The following is a 26,548-nucleotide window of genomic DNA, read 5'->3' on the forward strand; positions in this document are numbered from 1 at the left end:
TCTTTTATAATAGATTCTAGCATTTTTCCCACTACCGATGTCAGGCTTACCGGTCTATAATTCCCCGCTTTTTCTCGACCACCTTTTTTGAATAGTGGGGTAACATTAGCTACCCTCCAATCCATGGGTACTGTTCCAGAGTCTATCGAGTTCTGGAAGATAACCAGCAATGCATCTACTATTTCTAAGGCCACTTCCTTAAGTACCCTGGGATGTAGATTATCAGGCCCTGGGGATTTATCGGCCTTCAGTCCCATCAATTTTCCTAACACCATTTCCCTACAAATACTGATTTCTTTCAGTTCCACCCTTTCATCAATGAGGCAAAAGTAATAGCATACATTTACAAAATTGTACGCCAAAGGGGAGCTTAGCCCACCAGAAGCTCATACTAGGAATTTGGGCACTCAGTTCCCATAATTTTCCATCTTTTCAGCAGTGAGAGGATCCTCTCCAGGATCCACTCCATCACTTGGGTTTGACACTGCATGAAGTATAACCTCCAGTGTGGTGTCAGTCAAGCTTAACTGCTTGGGGTTTTGATGCACCTAATGGGCACTGTTACAAGTTTGGGTCTTGGCTTTGATGTTCTAATTCCTCCTGTAAGCAGTCTAAGCATCTTACGATAAAAACAGAAAATGCTGGAAATACTCAGCAGGTCTGTGGAGAGAGAAACTGAGTTAACGTTTCAGGTCAACGACCTATCGTCAGAACTGGAAAAAACTTTGTATGTAGAATAGGCAGGTCATGACGTCAATCAGCATGCATCACTGATTTGACGCCAGCGCTGCCATGTTCGTCCTCAACGCTGGAGCTAACGCCCTGTGTTAACCTCGCACAGCTGAACATGCGTTTTTCAGCTGCAAGGATCCCCTACCAGCGCTATTTAAAGGGGTCATCAACCACTCTCAGGTGAGTTGCTGATTAATTTCTACTGGCTCTGTGTAAGTTTGTAGAAGTGGTGCTTTCCAGGGTTGTTTAAAGTTGGTGACGTAACAGGGAGTTGTGCTGCAAGTGGAATAGGCCTTGATTCTGACTTCAAGGGTTCTGGTCAGACCACTTGCTCCCGGTCATGGGTGCTCTAGTTGTCATCCCCCTTGGCCTGCAGCATGACAGGGAGATGGAGCAGAGGCAGCAAAGAAGAGGGAGAGAGAGAAGGGCTCTCAGCAGGAGGCCTTACCTACCCAGGGTCTTCCAAGAGCAATTCCCTTACCTCAACCTGAGCCAGGAGCAGTGTGTGAGGCATCTGCACTTTACGAAGGAGGTGCTCACAGAACTCTGCCGCCAAACCTGCAACCTCACATCAAAGCAAGGACAATGCTGCCAGTGGCTGTGAAGGTGACCATGGCCCTGAATTTAGTCACGTCAGGATCCTTCCAGGCTGGAGCAGGCGACGTCTGTAACATCTCCCCGTTCGCCATCCACTGCTGCATAAGAGAGGTGACAGCTTACTCTTTATGCCAGGAGAGGGGACTTCAGTGTCTTTTCTCTGACCAGAGAGAAGTTGACCAGAGAGAAGTAGGTGGAGCACGCACATTGCTTTGCCAGGATAGCGGGCTTCCCCAGGGTGCAGGGCGCCATCGACTGCACGCACGTGACTTTGCGGGCACTGCATCTAAATGCTGAGTTGTACCGCAACCGCAAAGGTTATTACTTGCTGAATGTGCAGTTGGTGTGCGACCATACTCAGCACATCATGATGGTGAATGCCCGGTATCCTGGCAGCAGTCATGATGCTTTTATTCTGCGCCAGTCTGCCATTCCCTCAGTCTTTGAGCCACCAAGACAAGCCAGAGGGTGGCTACTGGGTGACAGTCCGCTGACCACCTGGCTCATGATTCCGCTCCGCAATCCAACCACACGTGGGCAGCATGCGTACAATGAGAGCCATGCTGCCACACGGAATCTGATAGAGCAGACCATTGGTGTCCTTAAACAATGCTTCCCTGCTGTACTCAACAGAACGTGTCTCAAGATTCATCATGGTCTACTGCATGCTCCACAACCTTGCCGTCATGAAGGCCTAGCCATCGCCACCAGGTATACAGTGACCAGTTGAGAAGTCATAGAGTCATAACGGCACAGAAGGAGGCCATTCGGCCCATCGAGTCCACGCTTGGCTCACTGCAGAGCAATCCAGTCAATCCCACTCCCTCGCTCCATCCCCATAGCCCTGCAAGCTTATTTCCCTCAAGTGCCTATCCAGTCTCCCCTGGAAAACATTGATTGTCTCCGCTTCCACCACTTCCGTCGGCAGCGAGTTCCAGGTCATCACCACTCGCTGCTTAAAAGGTTTTTCCTCACATCTCCCCCTGTATCTCTTGCCCAAAACTTAAATCTGTGTCCCCTAGTCTTTGTACCATCAACTAGTGGGAACAGCCTTTCTCTGTCTAGCTTACCTGAACCCATCATAATCTTGTACACCTCTTATCAAATCACCCCTCAACCTCCTTTGCTCTAATGAAAACAAATCCAGCTTCTCCAACCTGTCCTTGTAGGTAAGATCTCCCATCCCCGGAACCATTCTGGTAAATCTCCTCTGCACCCTCTCAAGAGCCTTCACATCCTTCCTAAAGTGTGGTGACCAGAACTGGACGCAATACTCCAGTTGTGGCCTAACCAGCGCTCTATAAAGGTTCAGCATAACTTCCCTGCTTTTGTACTCAATACCTCTATGAAGCCCAAGATCTCATATGCTTTGCTAACCACTCTCAATATGTCCCACCACCTTCAGGGACCTATGCACATTAACTCCCAGGCTCCTCTGTCCCTGCACACTCTTTAAAACTGTGCCATTAAGTGTATATTGCATCTCCTTGTTCCTTCTGCCAAAATGCATCACATAAGAACATAAATAAGAACATAAGAAGTAGGAGCAGGAGTAGGCCATACGGCCCCTCGGACCTGCTCCGCCATTCAATAGGATCATGGCTGATCCGAACCTAGACTCACGTCCACTTCCCTGCCCGCTCCCCGTAACCCCTAATTCCCTTATCAGCTAGGAAACTGTCTATATCCGTTTTAAATTTATTTAATGTTGCAGCTTCCACAGCTCTCAATTCCATAGATTTACTACCCTCTGAGTGAAGAAGTTTCTCCTCATCTCAGTTTTGAAACGGCAGCCCCTTATTCTAAGATTATGCCCCCTAGTTCTAGTCTCACCCATCAGTGGAAACATCCTCCCCGCATCCACCCGATCAAGCCCCCTCACAATCTTATATGTTTCGATAAGATCGCCTCTCATTCTTCTGAATTCCAATGAGTAGAGGCCCAACCTACTCAACCTTTCCTCATAAGTCAACCCCCTCATCTCCGGAATCAACCGAGTTAACCTTCTCTGAACTGCCTCGAGAGCAAGTATATCTTTTCTTAAATATGGAAACCAAAACTGTATGCAATATTCCAGGTGTGGCCTCACCAGTACCCTGTATAACTGAAGCAAGACTTCCCTGCTTTTATACTCCATCCCCCTAGCAATAAAAGCCAAGATTCCATTGGCCTTCCTGATCACCTGCTGTACCTGCATACTAACCTTCTGTGTTTCATGCACCAGGACCCCCAGATCCCTTTTTAGCACTTTGCAGTTTCTCTCCATTTAGATAATAACTTGCTCTTTGATTTTTTCTGCCAAAGTGCATAACCTCACACTTTCCAACATTATATTCCATCTGCCAAATTTCTGCCCACTCACTTAGCCTGTCTATGTCCTTTTGCAGGTTTTTTATGTCCTCCTCACTCACTGCTTTCCCTCCCATCTTTGTATCGTCGGCAAACTTGGATATGTTGCACTTGGTCCCCTCCAAATCGTTAATATAGATTGTAAAGAGTTGGGGTCCCAACACTGACCCCTGCGGAACACCACTAGTTACTGATTGCCAACCTGAGAATGAACCATTTATCCCAACTCTCTGTTTTCTGTTAGCTAGCCAATCTTCCACCCATGCCAGTATATTACCCCCAATCCTGTGATTTTTTATCTTGTGCAGTAATCTTTTGTGTGGCACCTTGTCAAATGCCTTTTGGAAGTCCAAATACACCACATCCACTGGCTCCCCTTTATCCACCCTGTTTGTTACATCCTCAAAAAATTCGAGCAAATTTGTCAAACGTGACTTCCCCTTCATAAAACCATACTGACTCTGTCCGATTAAATTATGCTTATCCAAATGTCCTGTTACTGCTTCCTTAATAATGGACTCCAACATTTTACCAACCACAGATGTTAGGCTAACTGGTCTATAGTTTCCAGCCTTTTGTCTACCTCCCTTTTTAAATAAGGGCGTTACATTAGCAGTTTTCCAATCTGCTGGGACCTTTCCTGAATCCAGGGAGTTTTGGAAAATTACCACCAATACATCCGCAATCCCTACCGCTACTTCTCTCAAGACCCTAGGATGTAAGCCATCAGGTCCAGGGGATTTATCTGCCTTAAGTCCCATTATCTTACCGAGTACCATCTCCTTAGTGATTTTAATCATGTTTAGCTCCTCCCCCCCCCCCCAGCCCCCTGTTTGTTCAGCGTTTCTGCCATCTCCATGTTCCCCACCACCAATTTCCCGGTCTCGTCCTCTAAGGGACCAACATTTGCTTTAGCCACCCTTTTTCTTTTTATATAACTGTAGAAACTCTTGCTATCTGTTTTTATATTTTTTGCTAGTTTACTTTCATAATCTATCCTCCCTTTCTTAATTAATTTTTAGTTATTCTTTGCTGGCTTTTAAATGCTTCCCAACCTTCTATCCTCCCACTAGATTTGGCTACTTTATATGCCCTTGTTTTCAGTCGGATACTATCCTTTATTACTTTACTTAGCCACGGATGGCTGTCTTTTTTACGCCCCTTTTTCCTCAGTGGAATATATTTTTCTTGAAAGTTGTGAAATATCTCCTTGAATGTACACCACTGCTCATGTACCGTCTTACACCTTAATCTATTTTCCCTCACACTTCTCTGTATTAAATTCCATCTGCCACCTGTCTGCCCATTCTGCTAGCCTTACTATGTCCTGTTGCAGTCGATTGGTATCATCTTCACTGTTTGCCACACCCCCAAGTTTGATGTCATTGGCAAATTTAGAAATTCTACTCTGTATTCCAATATCCAGGTCATTTATATATATCAAAATGTGAGGAGGAGGAAGCAAAAGTGAGGAGTCAACCCAGACTGTCTGGGCTGTCCGTGATCAACTCATCTGACTGCGGTACCAGTGAACATAACCCCAATTCCCCATTCAACAATAGTCCCACACCTTACCTTCCCTTTGTTACTGACGATCACAGCGTCCTCTTGGGCACTATGCTGAAATAAAAGCCACCACAAAAGAAACATTCCAATCCAACTTTATCCATAAATCCATCCAATATAACATAGCAAAGTCAACTAATCACCCTTGTGCATTTCCTTAGTGCTTGTCTTCAGTGTGTCTTTGCCTGTCCTCGTGCTCCTACGAAGTGCTACCCCAGTGGCTGCAGTATGACTTTCAGTGGGGGTGACTGCAGATGGCCTTGCAGGATGACCTCGAGCACCTCTAGAAGGCCCAGCTGCAGACTGCACCACCTTGGCATGGGCGGCGGCAGTCTGGACTGGCTGGCTGACAGGCAACAGCAAGGGCACTGGCAGAGTGGCAGTGGTGGGAGGACAAATGCTGCCATCCTGAGAGAGGACAGCAGGTTCTTGTTCCACTGACCCACTGCCACTCCCCTGGGACGGCACCTCAGCATTCCTAGCCATCTGTTGGAGGACAGATTGCTGGACTGCTGTGACACCCTGCAAGCCCCTTTCCACACTGGTAAACACAGCCACAATGGCAGCAGTCTGAGCTTGTGTGGCAGAAGTCTGAGCTTGCACTGCAGCACTCAGACATAGGGTGGCTTGTGCTTGTGCTGCAATAAGACGCTGCAAGATGGTTGTGTCCACAAGTGTGCCAATGGATCTGCCCACCCCTTCCATGGTGGAAAGGATGGGCTCCAAGTTCTGCGCAAAGCCCTGTGCAAGATTGATGCCAGACTCTTCCATGCCCCTTGACATTGCACTCTGGCTTTCTGGCAGGCCTGCCAATGCACCAAGCATTTTGTTGTGTATACCAATCGGCGTTCTTCTGTAGGCCGCTCCATCGAAATCCTCATCTGAGTCCTCTGCAGCAGGACACGTGTGCTACCTCTCCCTCCGGCGAGCTGGCACCTGCGCTAGCCTTTTCCCCTGCTCTGGCTGAAGCCCACTTGTGCCCAGTAACTCAACACGTGCAGATCCCACCTCTAAGCTACCCTCTAAACTCCACACAGTGCCAGTATCTGAGCTGGTGGCTGCGACTGTCAGATCGAGTGATGGTGTTTCTTCTTCATCACTCTCCTCTCCCTCTTCTTGAACCTCTGGCTGGGCAGGTTAGATTTCTTGGGTCTCTGAAATGAGAAAGGCACAAGGGTAGGATTGTGGTGATGGGGAAGGGGGAAAGCAAGAGGTGCATGCTTACACCATGTGCAGCTTGGAAATCAGAAGAGATTGTGGGATGAGGGGGAAGTGGGATGTGAGAAGGAGGATAACGTATGAGGATACCAGCATCTTGTGCTCTTTCAGCCCCGCCGCTGGCCATGGGCTCAGCTATGCCCCTCCCAAGAATAGCCAGCACCGTCTCCTCCATGGGGGTGAAGTGATGCAGGTGAGCTTGTCCTCCACTGGTGAGGTTCTGCTAGTGCCGGTTATGTGCCACCTTTTTCTGAAAGAGAAAGGGAAGTGTGTCAGTGAGTGTGGTGCAATGTGTTTGGGTGATGTGCCTGCCAAGGTTGAATAACTGACAGTGTGTGAAAGCTGTGAGAAGTGGGTGTGAGGCTTGCAACAGTGGTAAATGTGTGAGATTGTGAATGTGATGTATGAGTCGTGATTGATAGAGATTGTTGGTAGGTGAGTGATGGTGAATTGAGCAGTGTATGAGGCTAGTGGTGCAGATGGTGGGATATGGCATTTGAAGATGTATTCACTGACCTTGACCACTCATGTGAGGTCATTAAACTTCTTCCTGCACTGAGTCCAGGTCCTCGGGGCTACACTCCTGGCATTCACCACAGTGACTATCTGCTCCATTACACTTTGCTCTGTTGCCTGGAGGGCCTCCTGGCCCTCTGTGGAAAGAGGACCTTTCTCCTCCTATTGACCTTCTGCACCAAGGCCTCTAGTGCTGCATCAGAGAACCTTGGTGCATGCTGTCACCCCTGTTGTGCCATCATTAATAGTTCCTTTCCACTGTCTTCCCCAGCCCGTACAATGATTTGCTGCAGGCAGAATGCACCTCCTCTTTGAGGTGCAGACTGCCTTTAAGTAGTGCATGCTAGCTTTAATTGGTGCTAGCCTCACAAACTTGGGCCCCCCTGCTGAGCGTTCAGCCACTCAGCAGCGCGTTCAGCGATGGGCTGAACGCCACAATCATTGAAATGAGCAGGCAGCATGAAGTTCATCTGCTGCCTGCAGTCCTCCGAACGGGCGCGGGTTGCTAGCGCATTGCGATCCCTGCGCCCGTTTTCGGGGGCAAACAAATTTCTAGGCCAACGTCTCTTCCTGGCATTGAGATTGACAGCCAATTAAAAAAAAATAAGTTGCTGCAAAATTACTTTGTGAGATTGCTAGTTACAGTGTAACATTACCCTAGGACCCCTGTTGAGAACTAACAATACCCATATAAAAGACAACCATTAAGACCTACTGAAACTCGACGGGCATGCTGGACATGGCACAGACCGCACAAAAAAGACCTGACGAGCCTTTGTTTGCAAACACGTGCACTTGATATTGCAAGTCATATCGAAACACATTACTGTGGTTGACAGATGGCTGGAGCTGTCTCATGGGGTTTGGGGGGCCTCCTATAAAAACTGCTTTGTGGATGTGTTGATTGTGCTCCCCTTGCCCCTGAACTGAGGGCTGTCTGGGGCATTTGTCAACCTGTAATGAGAAATTTAGGTGCATCTGCCTGGTGCATTCACTGTTTATTGTGAGTGAGTTTATTTTGTTCTTGGGCACAGGGGTTTTCAGTAATATTTAGACAAGGTCTACTTATTTTACTCATCAGCTTTGCCCAGGTTTGGATGGGATACTTCCTCATACCGTTTCTTTATGATGTCAAAGGAAGTCTCTCTGTTATTCTCTTCCTGTGTCTCTGTTTATCTCTCTCTTTTTCTGTAATGCTTTCTATATCTCGGTTACTGTCTCCTTTTCTCCCACTTATTCTCCAACTACTTCTGGAGTCTATCCCTGTTACTCGTGTGATCTGCAGACTCTCCAACTGTTGCCTTTTTCGCCAGTAAACTCTCGCAACTCCCCAGTCCCATTAAGGTGCAATATTATACAAGACTCAGTACTCTGCTCTCTGGGCCCTTCAATAGCTGATCAGTGGACATTTAGCAAGATTGAAGATTAATCCGAGCTGCTTTAAATTTATGTCGTTCTCCACCGGGGACTCCCTCTCAAATTGGGTCTCTCCTGGAACCAAAGGATTCATAAGTGTCTCCAGCTAGGACTGTTCTTCTCCAAAAAGAAAATACTGCAGATGCTGGAAATCTGAAATAAAAACAGAAAATGCTGGAGATACTCAGCAGGTCAGGCAGTATCTGTGAAGAGAGAAACAGAGTTAACGTTTCAGGACGATGACCTTTCGTCAGAACTGGAAAAAAGCAGGAAATGGAACAGATTTTTAAGCAGCGACTGTTCTTCTGCCTCTTTTATCTCCCCAAAAGGTTTGCCAAACACATTTTCACAATGACAATACCCTTCTAATGAGGTCTTTGACAGTGTTTGAAAAGATGACAGAGTAATGTCGGAAAACTATTTCTCCCAAACCCCTCTAGCAGCTTACAATTTACTGCCACATACCTCCTTGTGGCCAACTGAACAGCATTGGCAGAAGGTTTAAGAGCTGAGTTTTTGACTTTGCACTACGAGCAGTGTGCCTCAGCTGATAGAGGAGAGTGATGGAGAAAAATTCTTAAAGTAACTATAGAATAAACTTTTTTTAAAAATCAAAAAATAAGGTTGTACAACTGTGGGGGCATCATAGCCAAGCATAAACCTGCCTTCAGCTGCTCTCTACAGACCCGAAGGGATAATTTTAACTGTCTCTGCCTGGTGGAATGGGAGTTCAAATATAATGGCTCTATTTGCCGCTCCAGTGTCGCCCTGCAGTAGGTTTAACCTTACTGTTTCTACCAGCAGCTGAGGTGCCCGCCTGACTCAGGCGACAACCTTATTAATATATGGTAATTGGGGTCATCTGACATACACAGGACATCCGATGGCATTTTAACTGCGACCATCGCCCTGCTCAGTAAAATCCGCCTGGGAAGAAACGAAGGTCCTAACGGTAAGTTTTAAACTTACCTTTGTGGGGCCAGGAGGAGCAGGAGTGCTCCTCAAGGCCTTATGAGGAAAGTCTGGTCCTCTGCTGGCCCAGGCTCCTCCCTTCCCACCCGGAAGACGCTGGTGAAACCATCTGGTGGCCACCCGATCTTAACCTGCTGGCAACCAGCCAGCTACCCATTTATGCCCATTTCGGCAGGTAGTTGGCTGGCAGGATGCAAATGAAGCATCGCAATTAATCGGTCAGGCATCCCACAGAGATTCTCAGGTAGGGGGTTCCGTCGGCTTCCTGCCCAGGAGCTAAAATTCCCCTTCTACTCTCCAGTAGGGGTAAATGATGGAAATCAGGAGTGGAAATCCCAGTTACTTTTCTGGGTCTGTGTGACTTAATAACAGACTTTAAGAGCTCTTTATGATCAAGAGAACTTCTTTGTATGTACTTTAACTTTCAGAACCTAATCTCAAAAATCTTACATCTGCTGAGTTTCACAGAAAAACATTTGAGACAATCAGTAAAGCAAAGAACAAAATACTGCAGGTCCTGGACAATGTTCCCCGTAATTTTTTTTCAGGCTGCGAGGCCCCTTTAATGGGCTGCGTGGCCCATTTAAAAGTCCACGCAGGCGCGTTTTTTTTTCAATGGAAATGCCGGCTCACCGGTTGCGCAGGATCCCTGGAGCGCTGCGTGGCCACGCGGCAGTACAGCTTAAAGGGAACATTGGTCCTGGAAATCCAAACTACAAACAGAAAATGCTGAAAACGTAGCAACCGTGGAGCGCGAAACATAGGGTTAGTGGGGCAGATTTTGCGGTGGGTATGACGACGTTCTCTGAGAGTAGGCCGTCGTACCACCTTTGAAATTGAACTTGCGATTTGTCACGGTACGCCTTGACGGATGATCCGCACCGATGGGGAAATACTCATTACTGGCGCAGAGATGAGCTAATTGCCCACCAACTGCCTGCAATTAAGTCCGAAAATTTTACTGTTAGTGAAAGCAAGCGCACTGTGAAATGAACCCATTTGTATTGAACATCTCACAGTGAGTCTGAAAGTATTGTTAACCGTTCTGGTACTACTTCACAATAAAATGCAGGTACCTAGTGGCAACATTTAGAAGCATTAAAAATATAAAATATAACAATTTTTTATATTTAAAATTATCAATGTTTTCTGCACTCCAATCTGTAGTGTATGTACCTTTAAGAGCCCCCGTGTACTGTAATACCGATAGTGACCACTCGGGTATATAAGCCTGTATAGCGTCTTGTATCTGTTAGTTCACCTCCAGGCTTTGTTCAGTAAACACCTGTTAAACCAACTCCTGCATTCCGTGTCTCCATTAACACACGGATACAACACAATCGTATGATCAAGAACTGGGCATTTGGCACAGATCATTTATACTTCCTCCAAATGTATGAAATAAAACCATTTTGCTATTTAATTACTTTATTTAATACATTTAAAGCTGCCCCACAGCTGGTGTGCTACGTGCCTGGCGTATAGTAATTCGAAAGGATCATTACTAACGCCTTTCAGTGCTGTTGAATTGTAATCCGTCGTACAGTTTATCTTTTCTCATTAATGGAGCTTTGACAGGATATTAAGTGCTAGCCTTAAAAGAATAAAAAACTTACCTGATTTACACACAATGCAACGAACACATCTTTAATTTAAAAAGCCGGGATGTTTGAAGTACAGCGCAAGTAATTCTTTGGGCTAGCAAAACACTCTACAATGCCCTACTTAGTGCAAATAAGAAAAGGACCATGTATCTTAGCATACAATATAAATAATGTAACGTTAATACACTTCTCAAGTGATAGAAACTTTTAACCGCAATAGAAGGTTGAACAGCTAAACGATTTATTTCGCTTTAGTAAATGGTCAAAGGACGAGAATCTTTCCATTGACCTCAAATTATCTTTTTTAACCTTCAAAACAGATTCCAAATTATTGTTGGTATTTTGTTACATCAGTTTAACAAAATGATGATATATGAAGTAAGTTTACATCATTGAAAGGTGTTAGTAATGATCCTTTCGAATTACTATACACCAGGCACGTAGCACACCAGCTGTGGGGCAGCTTTAGATGTATTAAATAACGTAATTAAATAGCAAAATGGTTTTATTTCATACATTTGGAGGAAGTATAAATGATCTGTGCCAAATGCCCAGTTCTTGATCATACGATTGGAGTGCAGAAAACATTGATCATTTTAAATATTAAAAATTGTTATATTTTATATTTTTAATGCTTCTAAATGTTGCCACTAGGTACCTGCATTTTATTGTGAAGTGGTACCAGAACAGTTAACAATACTTTCAGACTCACTGTGTGATGTTCAATACAAATGGGTTCATCAGTTTAACAAAACGATGATATATGAAGTAAGACTCTATGCCAGTTTAATTAAAAGTTTTTAAAATATAATTTCAATGGCAGAGGCTGAAAGAAGTTTCTGTGGGCGTGGATTAGTTTTGACAGATTTTATGGGCGTGTCTACCCTCACACATAGGCTGCATGCTGCGCTCCTGGCCTTTGTGATGTAATACGCTGGGCACAACTCTGCAGCGCTGAACAGCAAGTCGACGTGTGGGGCCTCACACAAGGTAAGTTTGTATTCTTTTCGGAGGGCGGCAGCGTACTCCGTAACTATGCCACCGACCGCAAATTTTAGGCCTTAGTTTCGGGTCAATAATCCTTCGGCAGAACTGCATCACACGATAACTAGTTTGCATTACAACAACAACTAGAATTTATATAGCAGCTTTAACATAAAGAACATCCCAAGGCATTTCACAGGTAAGTATCTGGGAATCACATCTAGTCAAGAAGCAGACATTTGGAGAGGTGACCAAAAGATGAGTTTTGAGGAGGATTTTAAAGGAGGAGAGGCAGAGGAAGTAATTCCAGAGGGTAGGACCCAGGAGGCTGAGAGAAACATACAACATAGAAAAATAGGAGCAGGAGTAGGCCATTCGGCCCTTCGAGCCTGCTCCGCTATTCAATATGATCATGACTGATCCTCTATCTCAATACCATATTCCCGCTCTCTCTCCATACCCCTTGATGCCTTTTGCGTCTAGAAATCTATCTATCTCCTTCTTAAATATATTCAGTGACTTGGCCTTCACAGGCTTCTGTGGTAGAGAATTCCACAGGTTCACCACCCTCTGAGTGAAGACATTTCTCCTCATCTCAGTCCTAAATGTCCTACCCCGTATCCTGAGTGTGACCCCTCGTTCTAGACCCCCCAGCCAGGGGAAACATCCTCCCTGCATCCAGTCTGTCTAGCCCTGTCAGAATTTCATACGTTTCAATGAGATCCCCTCGTATTTTTCTAAACTCTAGTGAATACAGGCCTAGTCGACCTAATCTCTCCTCATACGACAGTCCTGCCATCCCAGGAATCAGTCTGGTGAACCTTCCCTCTGTGGCAAATATATCCTTTCTTAGGTAAGGAGACCAAAACTGCACACAGTACTCCAGGTGTGGTCTCACCAAGGTCCTGTATAACTGTAGTAAGACATCCTTGCTCCTGTACTCAAATCCTCTTGCAATGAAGGCCAACATACCATTTGCCTTCCTAACTGCTTGCTGCACCTGCATGTTTGCTTTCAGTGACTGGTGTACAAGGACACCCAGGTCCCTTTGTACATCAACATTTCCCAATCTGTCACCATTTAAATAATACTCTGCCTTTCTGTTTTTCCTACCGAAATGATCAGCACAGAGACACAGGAAGTTTTGCGTCAAAACTATTTTATTGAAAATTATTCATTCAAATATATATATACCAGTATGGATTTCAGAGAACTTTGCAAGGTCTAGTTTGTAAGATTCAGCTCTGACGTAACATTCCACCTGAAATGTTAATTGCCTTTCTCCGAATAACCCACAGTGTATTTGCAGCACTTCCTGTTTTTATTTCAAATTTTCTGCATACATGGTTTTTGTTTATCTCTTAAGATCTAGCGTAGACCTACAGCAGAAGTTATTGTATTGGGAACTTCAATTTAGCTCATGTTATTTATTTACAGGATACACCAATCCCTGGAAAATATGTCATAAAAGATTTTATCCAAGAGGGGCTTCTAAATCCAGTGAAACGAACATATAATTTTAAAGGGAAAGGCAGGAGCCGCACTATCACATCAGAATCACAGTCGGGTGAACAGCTAGCAAAAATTGGTCCGAGTCCAGTAGCCTTAACTGAGGTGGGGAAGACAACATCATCCTTGCAAGTTCTCAGAAACGCTACCAAAAAGAAAATTGTACACCCTGTATTTCAAAAGGTGATGTCATTTACTTTATTGAAATATGCACTTATGAATTTATTAATCAATCAGCTTTATGTTCTTCTCTTCAAACCTCAAGAAAAAGTGGCCATTAATTAACTTAAGCAAATAGTGTGCAATTGATAAGTACAGGAATATTATCTAATGCAGCGCAGTTATGTAAATTGACCGTTTGTAGCCAGTTTACAATTAGTCACTTGTTACCTTGGCCTCCATTAATTAGCCATGAAGAATTTGGCAAAGAATAATTCTTTTCCACCCCCAGTTTTCTCTTTTCCTTAAAGTAGAGTATGATTCTATAAGTACTAGCCAACCCTTCACCAGCAGCCCCTGATTTAATTTTGAAATCGTGTAAAATTAGTAATGAGTTTGAGGTTTCCCTAAATTGGCTTTTAGCGCACTTGGAAAGTGTTGGAGCGCTAAATCAAGCGTTAATGACCTAAGCAGGGCGCTACAGGGCGCTACCAGCAGAGCGATGATGAATTTCAGGTGCTATACAATCGGGAATGATCCTTCACACTGGCCCCTTCCAGCTCTTAAAGGTGAGGTTGCATCATTGTGCAGATCCTCATTATCAGCATTGCTGGCTGTGAAGGCGACCTGCAAGGAACTCAATCCCCTGATCGTGATGGCTGATCCCACTCCCAGGGAGAGAGCTCATCGTTTCACGGACGAGGCATTGGAGGCAGTGGTCGCGGGAGTGGAGCGAAGGAGTGCAGTGCTGTTCCCGGCCACTGGAAGGAGGCCCTTGCCCCAGGTATTCAGAGCAATGTGGAGGGAAGTGGCCCAGGAGGTCTCGGCCAGCAGTGTGGTCGTGCGCAGCCTGACACAATGCCGGAAGAAATTCAACAACCTTACTCGGGTGGTCAAGGTGAGTACATGCTTCAACAGGTCCTAAGACCAGCATCTCAACCTCAGTTTGTACACACTGCACAAAACCACCACACCCCCACCACTCGCCCACCAAACATCTGCACCTACTCAAACTCACATCCACATCTCACACCTTGCCTACAATCACAGCTATTCAACTATGGCTGGCATATCTCCCAAACACACAGCTGGACTCTGACTCACACACATTCGTTTCTCTTGCAGGCCAAGATGGTCCACAATAGGAGGGAGCAGCACAGAACAAGCGAGGGTGATGCGCAGCTCCAGCAGCTTTCAGACCTGGCGGAGCGAGTGCTGCAACTCATTCAGCAGCGGGTGGCGGGTGGCATGGCCATCGGCAACATTGACCCCCTTGGGGCAACAACGGTATCTTCAATAGCTAAATACTGCGGATGCTGGAAATCTGAAATAACAACAGAAAGTACTGGAAACACTCAGTAGGCCAGGTAGCATCTGTGGAGAGAGAAACAGAGTTCACATTTCATATCTGTGACCCTTCATCAGAACGGTATGTTCATCCCCTCTCCTCTCATCCTACTTCCCCCTCACACCACAAGCCTTTCCCACTTTCCAGCTCCTGATACTGTCTGCATTCCTTGCTTCCTTCCTGCCCCCCTGGGCTCACCTGAACCTGAGTCTTGTGCCTTTATGCTTTCAGAGAATCAGCAACCAGATGACCAGCCTGTCCCTGAGCCTCCCACTGAGAGTGAGGAAGGAGAGGAGGAGGAGGAGCAAAGCACCGCATCACAACATATCTCACCTGCAGGCACCACCTCCGATACTGGCACTACATGATCTTTAGAGGCAGGTTTAGTAGCAGGATCTGCACTGGGTGATGCACCGGGGACAAGCGGGCTGCAGCAAGGTCAGAGGGAAACGGTAGCTCGGGAGTCAGCTCCCCCCCGCAGGGCGAGTTCGCGCGCAAGTTCTGGACAGGACTCAGATGAGGACCTCGATGGGGAGGCGTTCACAAGAAGGGTGATGGCCATGCACTCTGAGATGATAGGTGCAATGGCAAGGGTGGCCAAGAACCTCTTGGCAATGGTAAGGAGCGTGGAGGAGTCTGCCTCCAACATTGCACAGAGCTCTGCGCGCACCATGGAGCCCATCATTTCCACTCTGCAGAGGATGGTGGACTCCCAGAGAGACCGTGGTGACTCAGACCTGATGCTGCGTGTCATGGGTGATGTGGCAACTTCCATTGCAGCACAGGTGGAAGTGACGCATCATCTTAGTGCTGTAATGCAGGCAATGGTTGGTGGCATTGAGTCTCAGACTGCTCTCATGCAGTCTCAGCTTGATGCCATGCAAGCTGTGACTGCTACCATCGTTGCTGGATCCACCACAGCCCACCGGGGATCTCACGGTGTCCCAGCAGCCCACCAATCTGTGCTCCAGCAGATTAGTAGGAATGCTGAGGTGCTGCCCTGGGGGAGTGGCAGTGGGTCAGTGGAGCAGGAACCTGCTGTTCTCTCTCAGGATGACAGCATTCCTAATCCCACCACTGCCACTCCACCATTGCACTTGTCTCTGCCTGTCCAGACCCAGACTGCCACCGCCCAGCCTGAGGTGGCGCAGTCTACAGCCGGGCTTTCCAGGCCCAGAGCTGGTTGAGGGTCCTGCAAGGCCATCTGTAGCCTCTGCCATTGACACTCAATAGGCTTCCACCAGCCCTGCTGCAGCCACTGGGGAGACACTACGTAGGAGCACTAGATATTTCCTTGCTGCAATGCTCCATCTCACCCTCAATAAGCTCCCCACTGGAGTGGAGCTAATTTACAGAACTAACGGGAAACTGTTCAACCTCCGTCGCCTCCAGCCCAGATCCAAGGTCGTCCCATCCTCTGTCGTTGAATTATAGTATGCAGACAATGCTTGCGTCTGCGCTCACTCGGAGGTCGAACTCCAAACCATCGTCAACACCTTCACCGAAGCGTACGAGAGCATGGGCCTTACACTAAACACCCGTAAGACAAAGGTCCTCTACCAACCTGCCCCCGCCACACGGTACTGCCCTCCGATTATCAAAATCCACGACAAGGCCTTGGACAACGTGGACCACTTTCCATACCTCGGGAGCCTACTGTCAACAAGGGCAGACATCGATGACGAAGTCCAACACTGCCTTCAGTGTGCCAGTGCAGCCTTCGGTCGCCTGAGGAAGAGAGAGTTTGAAGACCAGGACCTCAAACCCGGCACTAAGCTCATGGTCTACAGAGCAGCAGTGATACCCGCCCTGCTGTATGCCTCAGAGACATGGACCATGTACAGCAGGCACCTCAAAGCATTGGAGAGGTACCACCAACGCTGCCTCCACAAGATCCTGCAAATCCATTGGCAGGATAGGCGCACCAACGTCCGTGTTCTCGCTCAGGCCAACACCCCCAGCATGGAAGCTTTGACCACGCTCAATCAGCTCCGATGGATGGGTCACATTGTTCACATGCCCGATACGAGACTCCCAAAACAAGCACTCTACTCGGAGCTCCGTCACGGCAAGAGAGCCCCAGGTGGGCAGAGGAAACGCTTCAAGGATACCCTCATAGCCTCCTTGAAAAAGTGCAACATCCCCACCAACACCTGGGAATCCCTGGCCCAAGACCGCACAAAGTGGAGGAGAAGTATCCGGGAAGGCGCCGAACACCTCGAGTCTCTTCGATGGGAGCAAGCGGAAGCCAAGCGCAAGGAGCACAACTCAACCCAAGCACCCCACCCACCCGCCCCTTCAACCACCATCTGCCCCACCTGTGACAGAGACTGTAGCTCCCGCATTGGACTCATCAGTCACCTGAGAACTCATTTTTAATTTGGAAGCAAGTCATCCTCGGTTCCGAGGGACTGCCTAAGAAGAAGACTAGATATGGGAAAGGCACTGTAAAGAGGGGAAGTAAGGGTTTGCACAAGGGTGATCAGTTTATATTGTATATATGTGGTTGCTGAATTTGGATAAATTTATTATTGGAATGTTGCACATTTGGGGCTGTGTCTCATTTCAGCTTTGGGGTGTGGTATGGAATGAGGAATTGATGGAATGATGGGGACGGGTTGAGCAACCAGGAAGTTGCCTCAAATTCATTGGAACCGAAGTCTGATGAGGCGGTCACAGGCCGATTGAGTGGCGGCCTCCTCCGTCGCTGATGTTCGTGCTCCTGTTCCTCCTCCTCCTCTTCTTCTGAGGTGGTGCAGCTATGCCTGGTGGCAATGGCTGCACACTCATGATGGCCAAGTTGTGCAGCATGCAGCAGACAATGACGAAAAGGGACACCCGCTCAGCCGAGTACTGGAGGACTCCTCCCGAATGGTCAAGGCAGCGGAACCGTTGCTTGAGCACTCCGATGGGCTGCTCAATGACGTTCCTGGTGGCAACATGGCTCTCATTGTTCATTGTATGAGTGTTGGGCACGAGTGCTGGGGTTGTGGAGGGGAATGATTAACCAGGTGGAGAGCGGATAGCCCCTTGTCTCCCAGCAGCCATCCGCTAGCTTGATGTGGTGGCTGGAAGAGTGCTGGCATACCGGTCTGCTGCAGGATGAAGGCATCGTGGCTGCTGCCAGGACAGCGGGCATTGACGGTGAGGATGTCCTGTGTGTGGTCGCACACCAACTGCACATTGAGTGAGTGGTAGCCTTTGCAGTTACGGAATACCTCAGGATTGTTATGAGGTGCCCGCAAAACCACATGGGTGCAGTCAATGGGGCCCTGCACCATGGGGAAGCCTGCTATCCTGGCAAAGCCTCATGCACTCTCGTGCTGCTTCTCTCTGGTCATGGGGAAGGAAATGTAGTCCCTTCTCCTTTGGTAGAGAGCATCTGTGACCTCGTGGATGCAGCAATGGACGGTGAACTGCGAGATGTTAGATATATCTCCTGTTGCACACTGAACGGATCCGCTGGTGTTGAAATTGAGGGCGACGGTGACCTTGACTGCCACTGAGCGAGATGTGGTGCTCCTGCTGTGAGGCTTGAGGTCTGGCTGCAGGAGGTGGCAGAGCTCTGTGACCCTGTCCTTGGTGAAGCAGAGCCTTCTAAGACACTGCTCCTCAGTGAGATTGATGTAGGAGAAATGTTGCTGGAATACCTGGGAGGGTGAAGGCCTCCTGTTGAGAGCCCTGTCGGCCCTCCTCCCTCTGGCCACATTTTGCAATCTTTCTCTCTGCCTCCACTGCCTCCGACGGTGATGCTGGAGGGCGAGGTCCAGTGCCAGTAGAGCCCTCATTAAATGATGGAAATGTTGCACTATCAAATATAACCCAAATGAAAGTGATACATTTTTCTCAGCCAGAATACTCCTTCAAATTGAGAACGCTCAAAACGCCTGTTTGCGTTTGTCAAACTGACAAGGCAGCATTCTTTGCCGACTAAAAAAAACCCGTAAGTTAACGCCTTTATATAGCGCTCATCCGACTGCATTCCGCCTCCTCTACCAGTCGTTGCTAATGGCAAGCGCTCAGGCAGGGGGGCGAGAGTGAATTTCTGAGCCGGGGTGCTGCCGTGGCGCTGCGCACCCGAATGACATCACGATCTCTGGCCACAGGAGAGCGTGGCGCTAGTGGTTACTGCGCTGCAAACCTCCACTTCAATTTCACTGACGTCGGTAGTGTTGCCGCGCCTCGTTAGTGACCCCCAGAGGACCTAACGGGAGGCGCTAAGGTGCCCAATTTCTCCCCCTTAACATGAGCAGGCTTCTCAGCATTCTGAAAAGGGGAAGGAGAGAATCACAGCAGAGCACAATGCTACTCTCATCCAATATCACATATGAACTTTCCAGCAAAGATCACTAGATAGCAATCAGGGGTCGATCTTTTTCACTCTTTGGATTGGGAATGTGGAAATCAATTACGGCGTTTCCATTGCTACTCTGGTGATATCAGCCAACTCAGCAGAGAAGGATCAAGGCCCACGATGCATGCTGCAACCCCTAAGGTTGAAAAGATTAAGAGAAACGCAGTGATTAGGTGACAACACACTTGGGTTTTAAAACCCTGTCGATTCTAAGTGGAAGGGAAGGCTGAAGGAGGCAAGGAGTTCCATAGTTTTGAGGTCCTAGGAAAGCATGAATTAAACACTGAGGATGCAGAGAGGGAGGATGTTGTGTCTGTTGTCCATTGTACTCTGCAGGTCATAACTCGCGCCTCACACATGGAATCTTTGAGCCACATACTAGGGAAGAGTAACTGAGGTGGTTTCTGCCAGCATGCAACCTCCTTCACAGAATCACAGATTCACAGAAACCCCACAGTGCAGATAGAGGCCATTTCGGCCCATCGAGCCTGCACCGACACATATCCCACCCGATCCCCGTAACCCCTACACCAACACATATCCCACCCTATCCCTGTAACCCCACGTATTTAATCCCCCTAACACTAAGGGTCAATTTATCATAGCCAATCAACCTAACCTGCACATCTTTGGACTGTGGGAGGAAACCGGAGCACCCGGAGTAAACCCACGCAAACACAGGGAGAATGTGCAAACTCCACACAGACAGTCGCCCGAGGCCGGATTCGAACCCGGGTCCCTGGCGCTGTGAGGCAACAGTGCTAACCACTATGCCACCGTGCTGCTACTCTGGTTCACAAAAACACGTTTCGAGTAAACACGAGGCATTTGATGGTGCAGCAGACTTTATTGATGTACCACACAGTGATAGGCCTAACTGTATACAGAGAGAGCAGCTTTTTGGCTTTTGTATCTTTCGAGCTCTCTGAAGAACTATTCAAAACCATGCTCCTTTTATACACCATGGGGGAGAAATTCGGTATCGCCCCGTTTGGGGCGCTAGTATTGGCGGTGCACAAAATTTAGCGCCAGGCGCAATTTATCGCCACCTCGAGCGATATTGGGTTGCAGCGCCCCTGAAGGTGATTGCGGCGCTAAATCAGGCGCTGCACGACAGTCTTAAGGCGCTAACCCGGCAGAGCGAGGCGCTACCTCACAGTGCTGGCAAAGCTCATGTGATTTCAGTCAGCAATGGAACACAGACACACTGGCACCATCCAATTCTTAAAGGGGAGTTCTGACGAATGGTCATCGACCTGAAACGTTAAATCTGTTTCTCTCTTCAAAGATGCTGCTTGACCTGCTGAGTTTCTCCTGCATTTTCTGATTTTTTCTTAAAGGGGAGGGTTGATTTTGCCTTGCTCTCCATCCACATCCTGCTCATTGCAGCCTTGAATCTCGGCCTGAATCTCAGCCTGGAGAGACCTGTACATCAAATCTGCTGGAAAGAACAATGGAGAGAACCAGGGAAAGAGCTCAGAGTGCAGACCCCACAGTCTCTTCTAATTCGATACAAGGAAGGGCAAATCAAAACCAACCTGCAAATCTCCTTCACACAGCGTGGAGTCTCTCCAGAAGTCTGTCTCACTCTCTCACAATGTGTGGTGCAAAAATGTCACCTTCAAAAAAGGCAGGAGGTGTTCCCCTTTAAATAGCGCTCCCCTAGTCCCTTTCAGACAGCATAACGGTCCCCTCAACCTGTCCTTGTTAGCGCCAGGCGGAACGGAGGGGGGCGCCACTGAATTTCCGGTCCGGGGCGCCCAAAAGGCGTTGCACACTGAAATTATGTCATGATCTGCCTGCGCCCGTGAGCGGGCGCTAAGGTTTAGCGCCGGCGCAAAATGTCCGCTCAATATGGGAAGAGGCGCAGGGTTCGCTGCGCCCGGGCGCCAGTTGGTTAGCGCCCCACTTCTCGGCCTCTTTAGGCGCTAATGGGTGGCACAACCAACCGAATTTCTCCCCCCATATTTTTGCCTACATCAAAGGTACATGTCACAGATAAGACCTCGTGACGTATGTATTCCCAAATCCTTTTGAAGACAGTTCAGTTGTGATTGTTTACTGCAAAGCTATTTCCCTGAAACAAGATTTCCTGACGTAACTGTTCTTAACCTCTTTGAAGAACAGGCTTTATTAACCGTTAGCTTTCTATACTATAGTTAATGGATCCCTCTAACTATGTTTATGACCCTTGCCACCAAAGTTATACTTTAATTACCCATGGCTGACATCATTCCTGTCACGTATTTCCTTGCACAAGCACTTTTTGTATATAACACACAGACTCTAACAGCATAAGACTTCTCACGACATTTCAAAACCTTCCTGCTTATCTTGGCAAGTCTGTTGCTCCATGAAAGAAGTTTGATTATTAACCTATTAACAAGATGTCCAACATATAACTCTCTAGGATGTCAAACAGTTTCCCATTGCCTTCCTTGCGTTTTTTTATCTTTGGTGTACCTTCTCCTAGGTGGACTGCAACCAAGGTTAAAGAGCCCCACCTGTGGGACACAAGAATCCATCGTAGGACCTGTGTAGGCCGTGGTCACAGGTCAAGCACTCGGATGTTTATAAGGTGCAAGACGGTATTCTTGGCCTCCCACCGCAATATCTTCTCTTTGCAGACCAGGGGTGCCCAGACACAGGGACACCCCAAGAAACTGGCATTGGGCCTTGTCCTAGACCCTCCCCTCAGATTGGAGGGTCTGATGGGGCCAGGCAGAAAACTGAAGATGACTCCCAACTCCCTAGGTAAGTGCTTTTTTTTTTTACAGCACCCACTAGATCTTTGGGACTTGTGGCTTTCTGGCTAATGGTCTTCTGCAGCAGCTAGAAAGTTCTGAGGCCTGTAGCCAGTCTTTTATTGTTTTTTTTTCTCCCTGGTTCACCAGCGCAAGGCCTCTCCAGAGGGGTGGATATTGCATCCTGACCATGTTAAATATCCTGAAATACCAAAATTAGTTGCAGCTCAGCTTGGGCAGGCGCTGTGCTCATTGGGTGCACGGTGTCTGCCCAGTACTGGGCCAGAGAAATTAGCCCTTTTCATTCAATTGACGTAGTTGTATAGCCAAGTGAATAATCACCGTTCCAGATATTACTCACCAATACTAGTCAACTATATTTTGTTCACACAAATTTGAAATGGACAAGCATTGCAGGAAAGTGGATGGTTTGGTTAGGCTCATTCCTAATAATACAGTACTGTAGTTTGGGGCGAATTATGGTTAGCATATTGCTTAGGGAGGTGCTGAGCTAATTCACAAGGTGACTCACTTCCTCATTAAAGACTAGATGCACTGCCAGATGTCCCACAGTGGACTTGTCTGCTATGTGTTTAATTGCACTAACCGTCTGTCAAATTTAGTCACCCATGGGCAGAGAGCAATGGTGCACTGTAGTGTGGGGAAACCCTTCACTCGCACCTTGACCAAGACAGAATACCATGTTGATTTTGTGTTTCTGATATCTTGCAATGTCCTTAGAGTAACCTTAAACATTCATGCTAGGAACTGAACCTGGTAGCTGGTAGGGCTGGATAAAATAAAATTCCAGCTCTTCATTGCTGACCTCTGGTAGGACTGGTTTCCATCTTTAATTAAAACAACTATTTTGTTCAGTTTACTAAAATGAAAACTCTGTACTATTATCAATTACAGGTACTTAATTCTGTTTAATACTCAGAATCTGCCCAACTGGAGATCTGATGAATTGCTTGCAGATGCTTTTTGAGCCAGATTTTGGCACTATTCCAGACATACTCTTTCTGTAACTCAAATTACATTTGTGGGAAAATGCTGAAGAGAAACACAGAATGTTACAGAATGGATTGAACTCACGTGTCATAACTCAAGCTGGCAAATTGGGTATGGAAGGATTAATCACGCAACTAAATTCAGGAGGCTAATGATAGGAGGCAATTTATTCTTTCAGGCTAGGTGTGAAAAGATGTAGGTGTGTGTTTACATGTTTAATTCAGATCAGTTGTGTTTTAAGATGGCATTAAGCGGGCTATACCATGACTTCGAAATCATTCTGTCTCTCCTGATCAATCATCAAAGGCATTGGCAGCATGAAGCAACATTTCCAAATGTTTGAGAAGGCAACTGGGGAAGATTTCCCATATCTCAGGCAATAGCTGAATCGGCTCAACAACGTGGGTGGCTAACTTATGATCAATTTAGTTCTCAAAATATTAACCCTCTGGCCACCATCAATAGGATTTTGGTACATTTGGTATGTCTGTTAGGTTATCTTATTAAGTAGCTTCCTAAGTTAGCCTGGCAAGACATCAAAAATTTAGCCTGGACCCTCTAATTATGGTCAAATCAAATAACAGAGTTCTGGCCCGATTGGCTGGAAGAAAAAAGCAGCCCTGGGAACTGGTTTCCAGCCAATCAGAGATCAGTTTTAATCATGTGGGCCCCAGCTCCAAAATGGCTGGTGAGTCAGTCAGATTTGAGGAAAACAGTTAAGTTTACAACTTGGGGATTAAGTATTGTATATTTTTTTAGTGGGAGCTACTGACATTGTAGCAGGTTAAGAATTGTAAGATCTTATATAAAAAAAAACTCCAGTTAATCCTAAAAATGGTTTCCATGGGAGTTTTCAAGCTTACTAATTTTCTATTGGAAAGGCAGGCCTTACAATAGCATTTCCTAACATATTCTATGAATGACCAGTCTTGCTATCATTCATAAATATTTCTAGAGGTTGTAAGCACAGGTGTATGCTGGGAGTTATAACATAAGTCTCCTTAACTAACAGTGATGGGTCTGGGAACCTGCTTGAAATTAAAGCTCAGGCTTTTCATATAGGCACTGGCCTCCAACAAATAATATTGTTACAGAGGTATTTCTAACACAGAAAATGACACTGTATCAGTAAGTGTAATAGTCTTGTTGTAACTTTTGTTACTGTTTTAGTATGCTACAAACCTTTTTTCAGTCATAAGTGCTTAGCTTAGTGGAAATCCAAGATGGTGGCCAAAAATAAATGATTTGATTGGTTCACCTTTTTATGTTGATAGCTGTTGCCCAGTGCCCATTTTTGATTCATAGCTTTTTTAACCTTCAAGATTAGGGTTGTCAGTCCTGCTTCCTCTTGCTGATTGATACACACCCTGTCTGTTTAGCTGTGATTTGTTGCAATTTTATGAATATGAAATTTGAGACAATCAGGTGCAAGTGTGATAGTCAAAATGTGAGAGACAAAATGCATGCTAGACACACTAGCCCTAGGGGAGTGTAGTGGCACAAACTGAGCAGACCGGGATGGAATTTGAGGCATAACCAGGTCCTTGCCTCTTTCGCTGCCCATAAAAATTCTGCCAGAAGTGGAGGTGGTCACATACAGGAAACTTTGTGATACCCGGCACCGACGGGACCAAGCTGTTGCCGTCCCATCAAAACTGCCGGACAAACCAGCGCTAATGTTAAAACATACGGAGCTTTTGAGCTCCGTATCTAGCAACAAACCCTGTTGCAACAGCTTCTAAATAGTCGGCCGTAGCTTGCAAGCGTCTCTGTAGCTAAGCAACAGCTTTAGCTAGACCTTGCAGAGCCTGACTGGTGAAAAAAAAGCAATGAAAAGAAAAAAAACTTACTGAACCGACTCCTGAATTTTGCCGGTGGATCGAGCATTCCGGACAGTTAACCTCCGGATAAACCAAAGTTTCCTGTAATATGCCCCCCTACATATGGATGTATTATGATATGCAAATGAGTGACATGCATCATCACTTGCACCCCAGCAATGCTGAACTCAAGAGATGCCTGTACATTCCTGGCATCCAATGTTACTAAATTAAAAAATCACTTTTGGCAGTGCAGACGATTGCAGAGCAATCGATTACATCACCAAAACTGCCAGATGCTGGACAATTTTAACACTTCCCAATGGACCATGTACCCATTTATGCAGCTGTAAGTTCTGTTCTGCCCAAGTCAAATTGTGTACTGTAATTTTTACTAGTGAATTCCCCAATTCTTTCAATTTTTCTGTGAAAACTATAACAGTGGCCTTGATTATTATTTTTGTTCCATTATTTATGGGCTCATTTTTTTATATCGTACCTTTGTTAAAGCCGTAGCGAGGTGGTAGGCATGAACATACTAGGGTTGAACATAAGAAATAGGAGCAGTAGTAGGCCATAAGGCCCCTCGAGCCTGCTCCACCATTCAATAAGATCATGGCTGATCATCGGCCTCAACTCCACTTTTCTGCCCAATCACCATATCCCTTGATTCCCCTAGGAGGTGTTTAGCAGCACCGTGGAGAGTGTGCATGGACTTTAGCAGCACTGGGAGGGCGGTCCTAAGCTCTGGTAGCACAGGAGGGGGGTTGGGGGGAGGGCTACGGTGGTGATTTTAGAGTTTGGCAGCACTGTGGTGAGGTATTGAGACTTTGTAGCATTTGTTAACACCACAGGAAGTAGGGGGGAGGGGGGTCTACTCCCAAAAGGCCTCCCCAGGAATTGCTGTTTTATAACAACAGGTCTGCTATACCATGTGAAGTACAATCATCGGGGCCTCTGATTTAGGGGACTGAATAAGTCAAATTGTGTTCTTGTTACGTGGTATTCTGAGATTTTTGCTAGTACCGAAGGGGGTGACCTTGGAGTTTGGCAGCACTGCAGTGGGGATCCTCTGGGTTGGGGGTGCTAGGGTTTGATAGCACTGAGTGCATGATTCTGGAGTTTGATTGCATTTGGATGGGGCCCAAGATATGTAAACAAAAGAAACTCAGGTGATGAACTGTCTATCTTTGTCTGCCCATGTGTGTGTGTCTGTCAGCTAGGCTCTTTCACTCTGAAGTAAAAATGAAACACCTAATAGCTTACATCTGAAACTTTCTAAAATGCATTCTATAGCTGGCTTTCAAATTATTTGGAAAAACATATTAACTCGGAAATCATTTCATAGAATCATAGAATGATACTGCGCATTCGGCCCATCGTGCCTGTGCCAGCTCTTTGAAAGAGCTATCCATATCTCGGAGAGGAATTTCCCAGACTTTTTCTCCCAAATTGGCACATTGGGTTTTTTATCTGGTTTTTCGCCTCTCCCGGGAGATCACATGGGTTCGGGTGGGATGGAGAGTGAAAGTAGATTGGAGGTTAGGATCAGATCAGCCATGATCTTATTGAATGGCAGAGCAGGCTCGAGGGGCTGATTGGCCTACTCCTGCTCCTATTTCTTATGTTTTATTTGTCCCACTTCCCTG

The 26,548-nt window shown here is 46.7% G+C and overlaps 1 protein-coding gene across 1 annotated transcript in view; it reads left to right on the forward strand.

The window, feature by feature from the left end:
- stpg4 (sperm-tail PG-rich repeat containing 4) overlaps window positions 1–26,548 on the forward strand; it is an 82,495-nt gene that overhangs the window by 7,524 nt on the left and 48,423 nt on the right. The window contains exon 3 of the mRNA XM_085980378.1: window positions 13,392–13,646. Within this exon, the coding sequence (XP_085836504.1) occupies window positions 13,392–13,646 (255 nt within the window). The remainder of the gene's footprint in view (window positions 1–13,391; window positions 13,647–26,548) is intronic.

The sequence above is a fragment of the Somniosus microcephalus genome, chromosome 3, assembly GCF_052327205.1.
Source record: "Somniosus microcephalus isolate GS21.2 chromosome 3, FLI_Smic_1.0, whole genome shotgun sequence".
Classification (NCBI taxonomy): domain Eukaryota; kingdom Metazoa; phylum Chordata; class Chondrichthyes; order Squaliformes; family Somniosidae; genus Somniosus; species Somniosus microcephalus.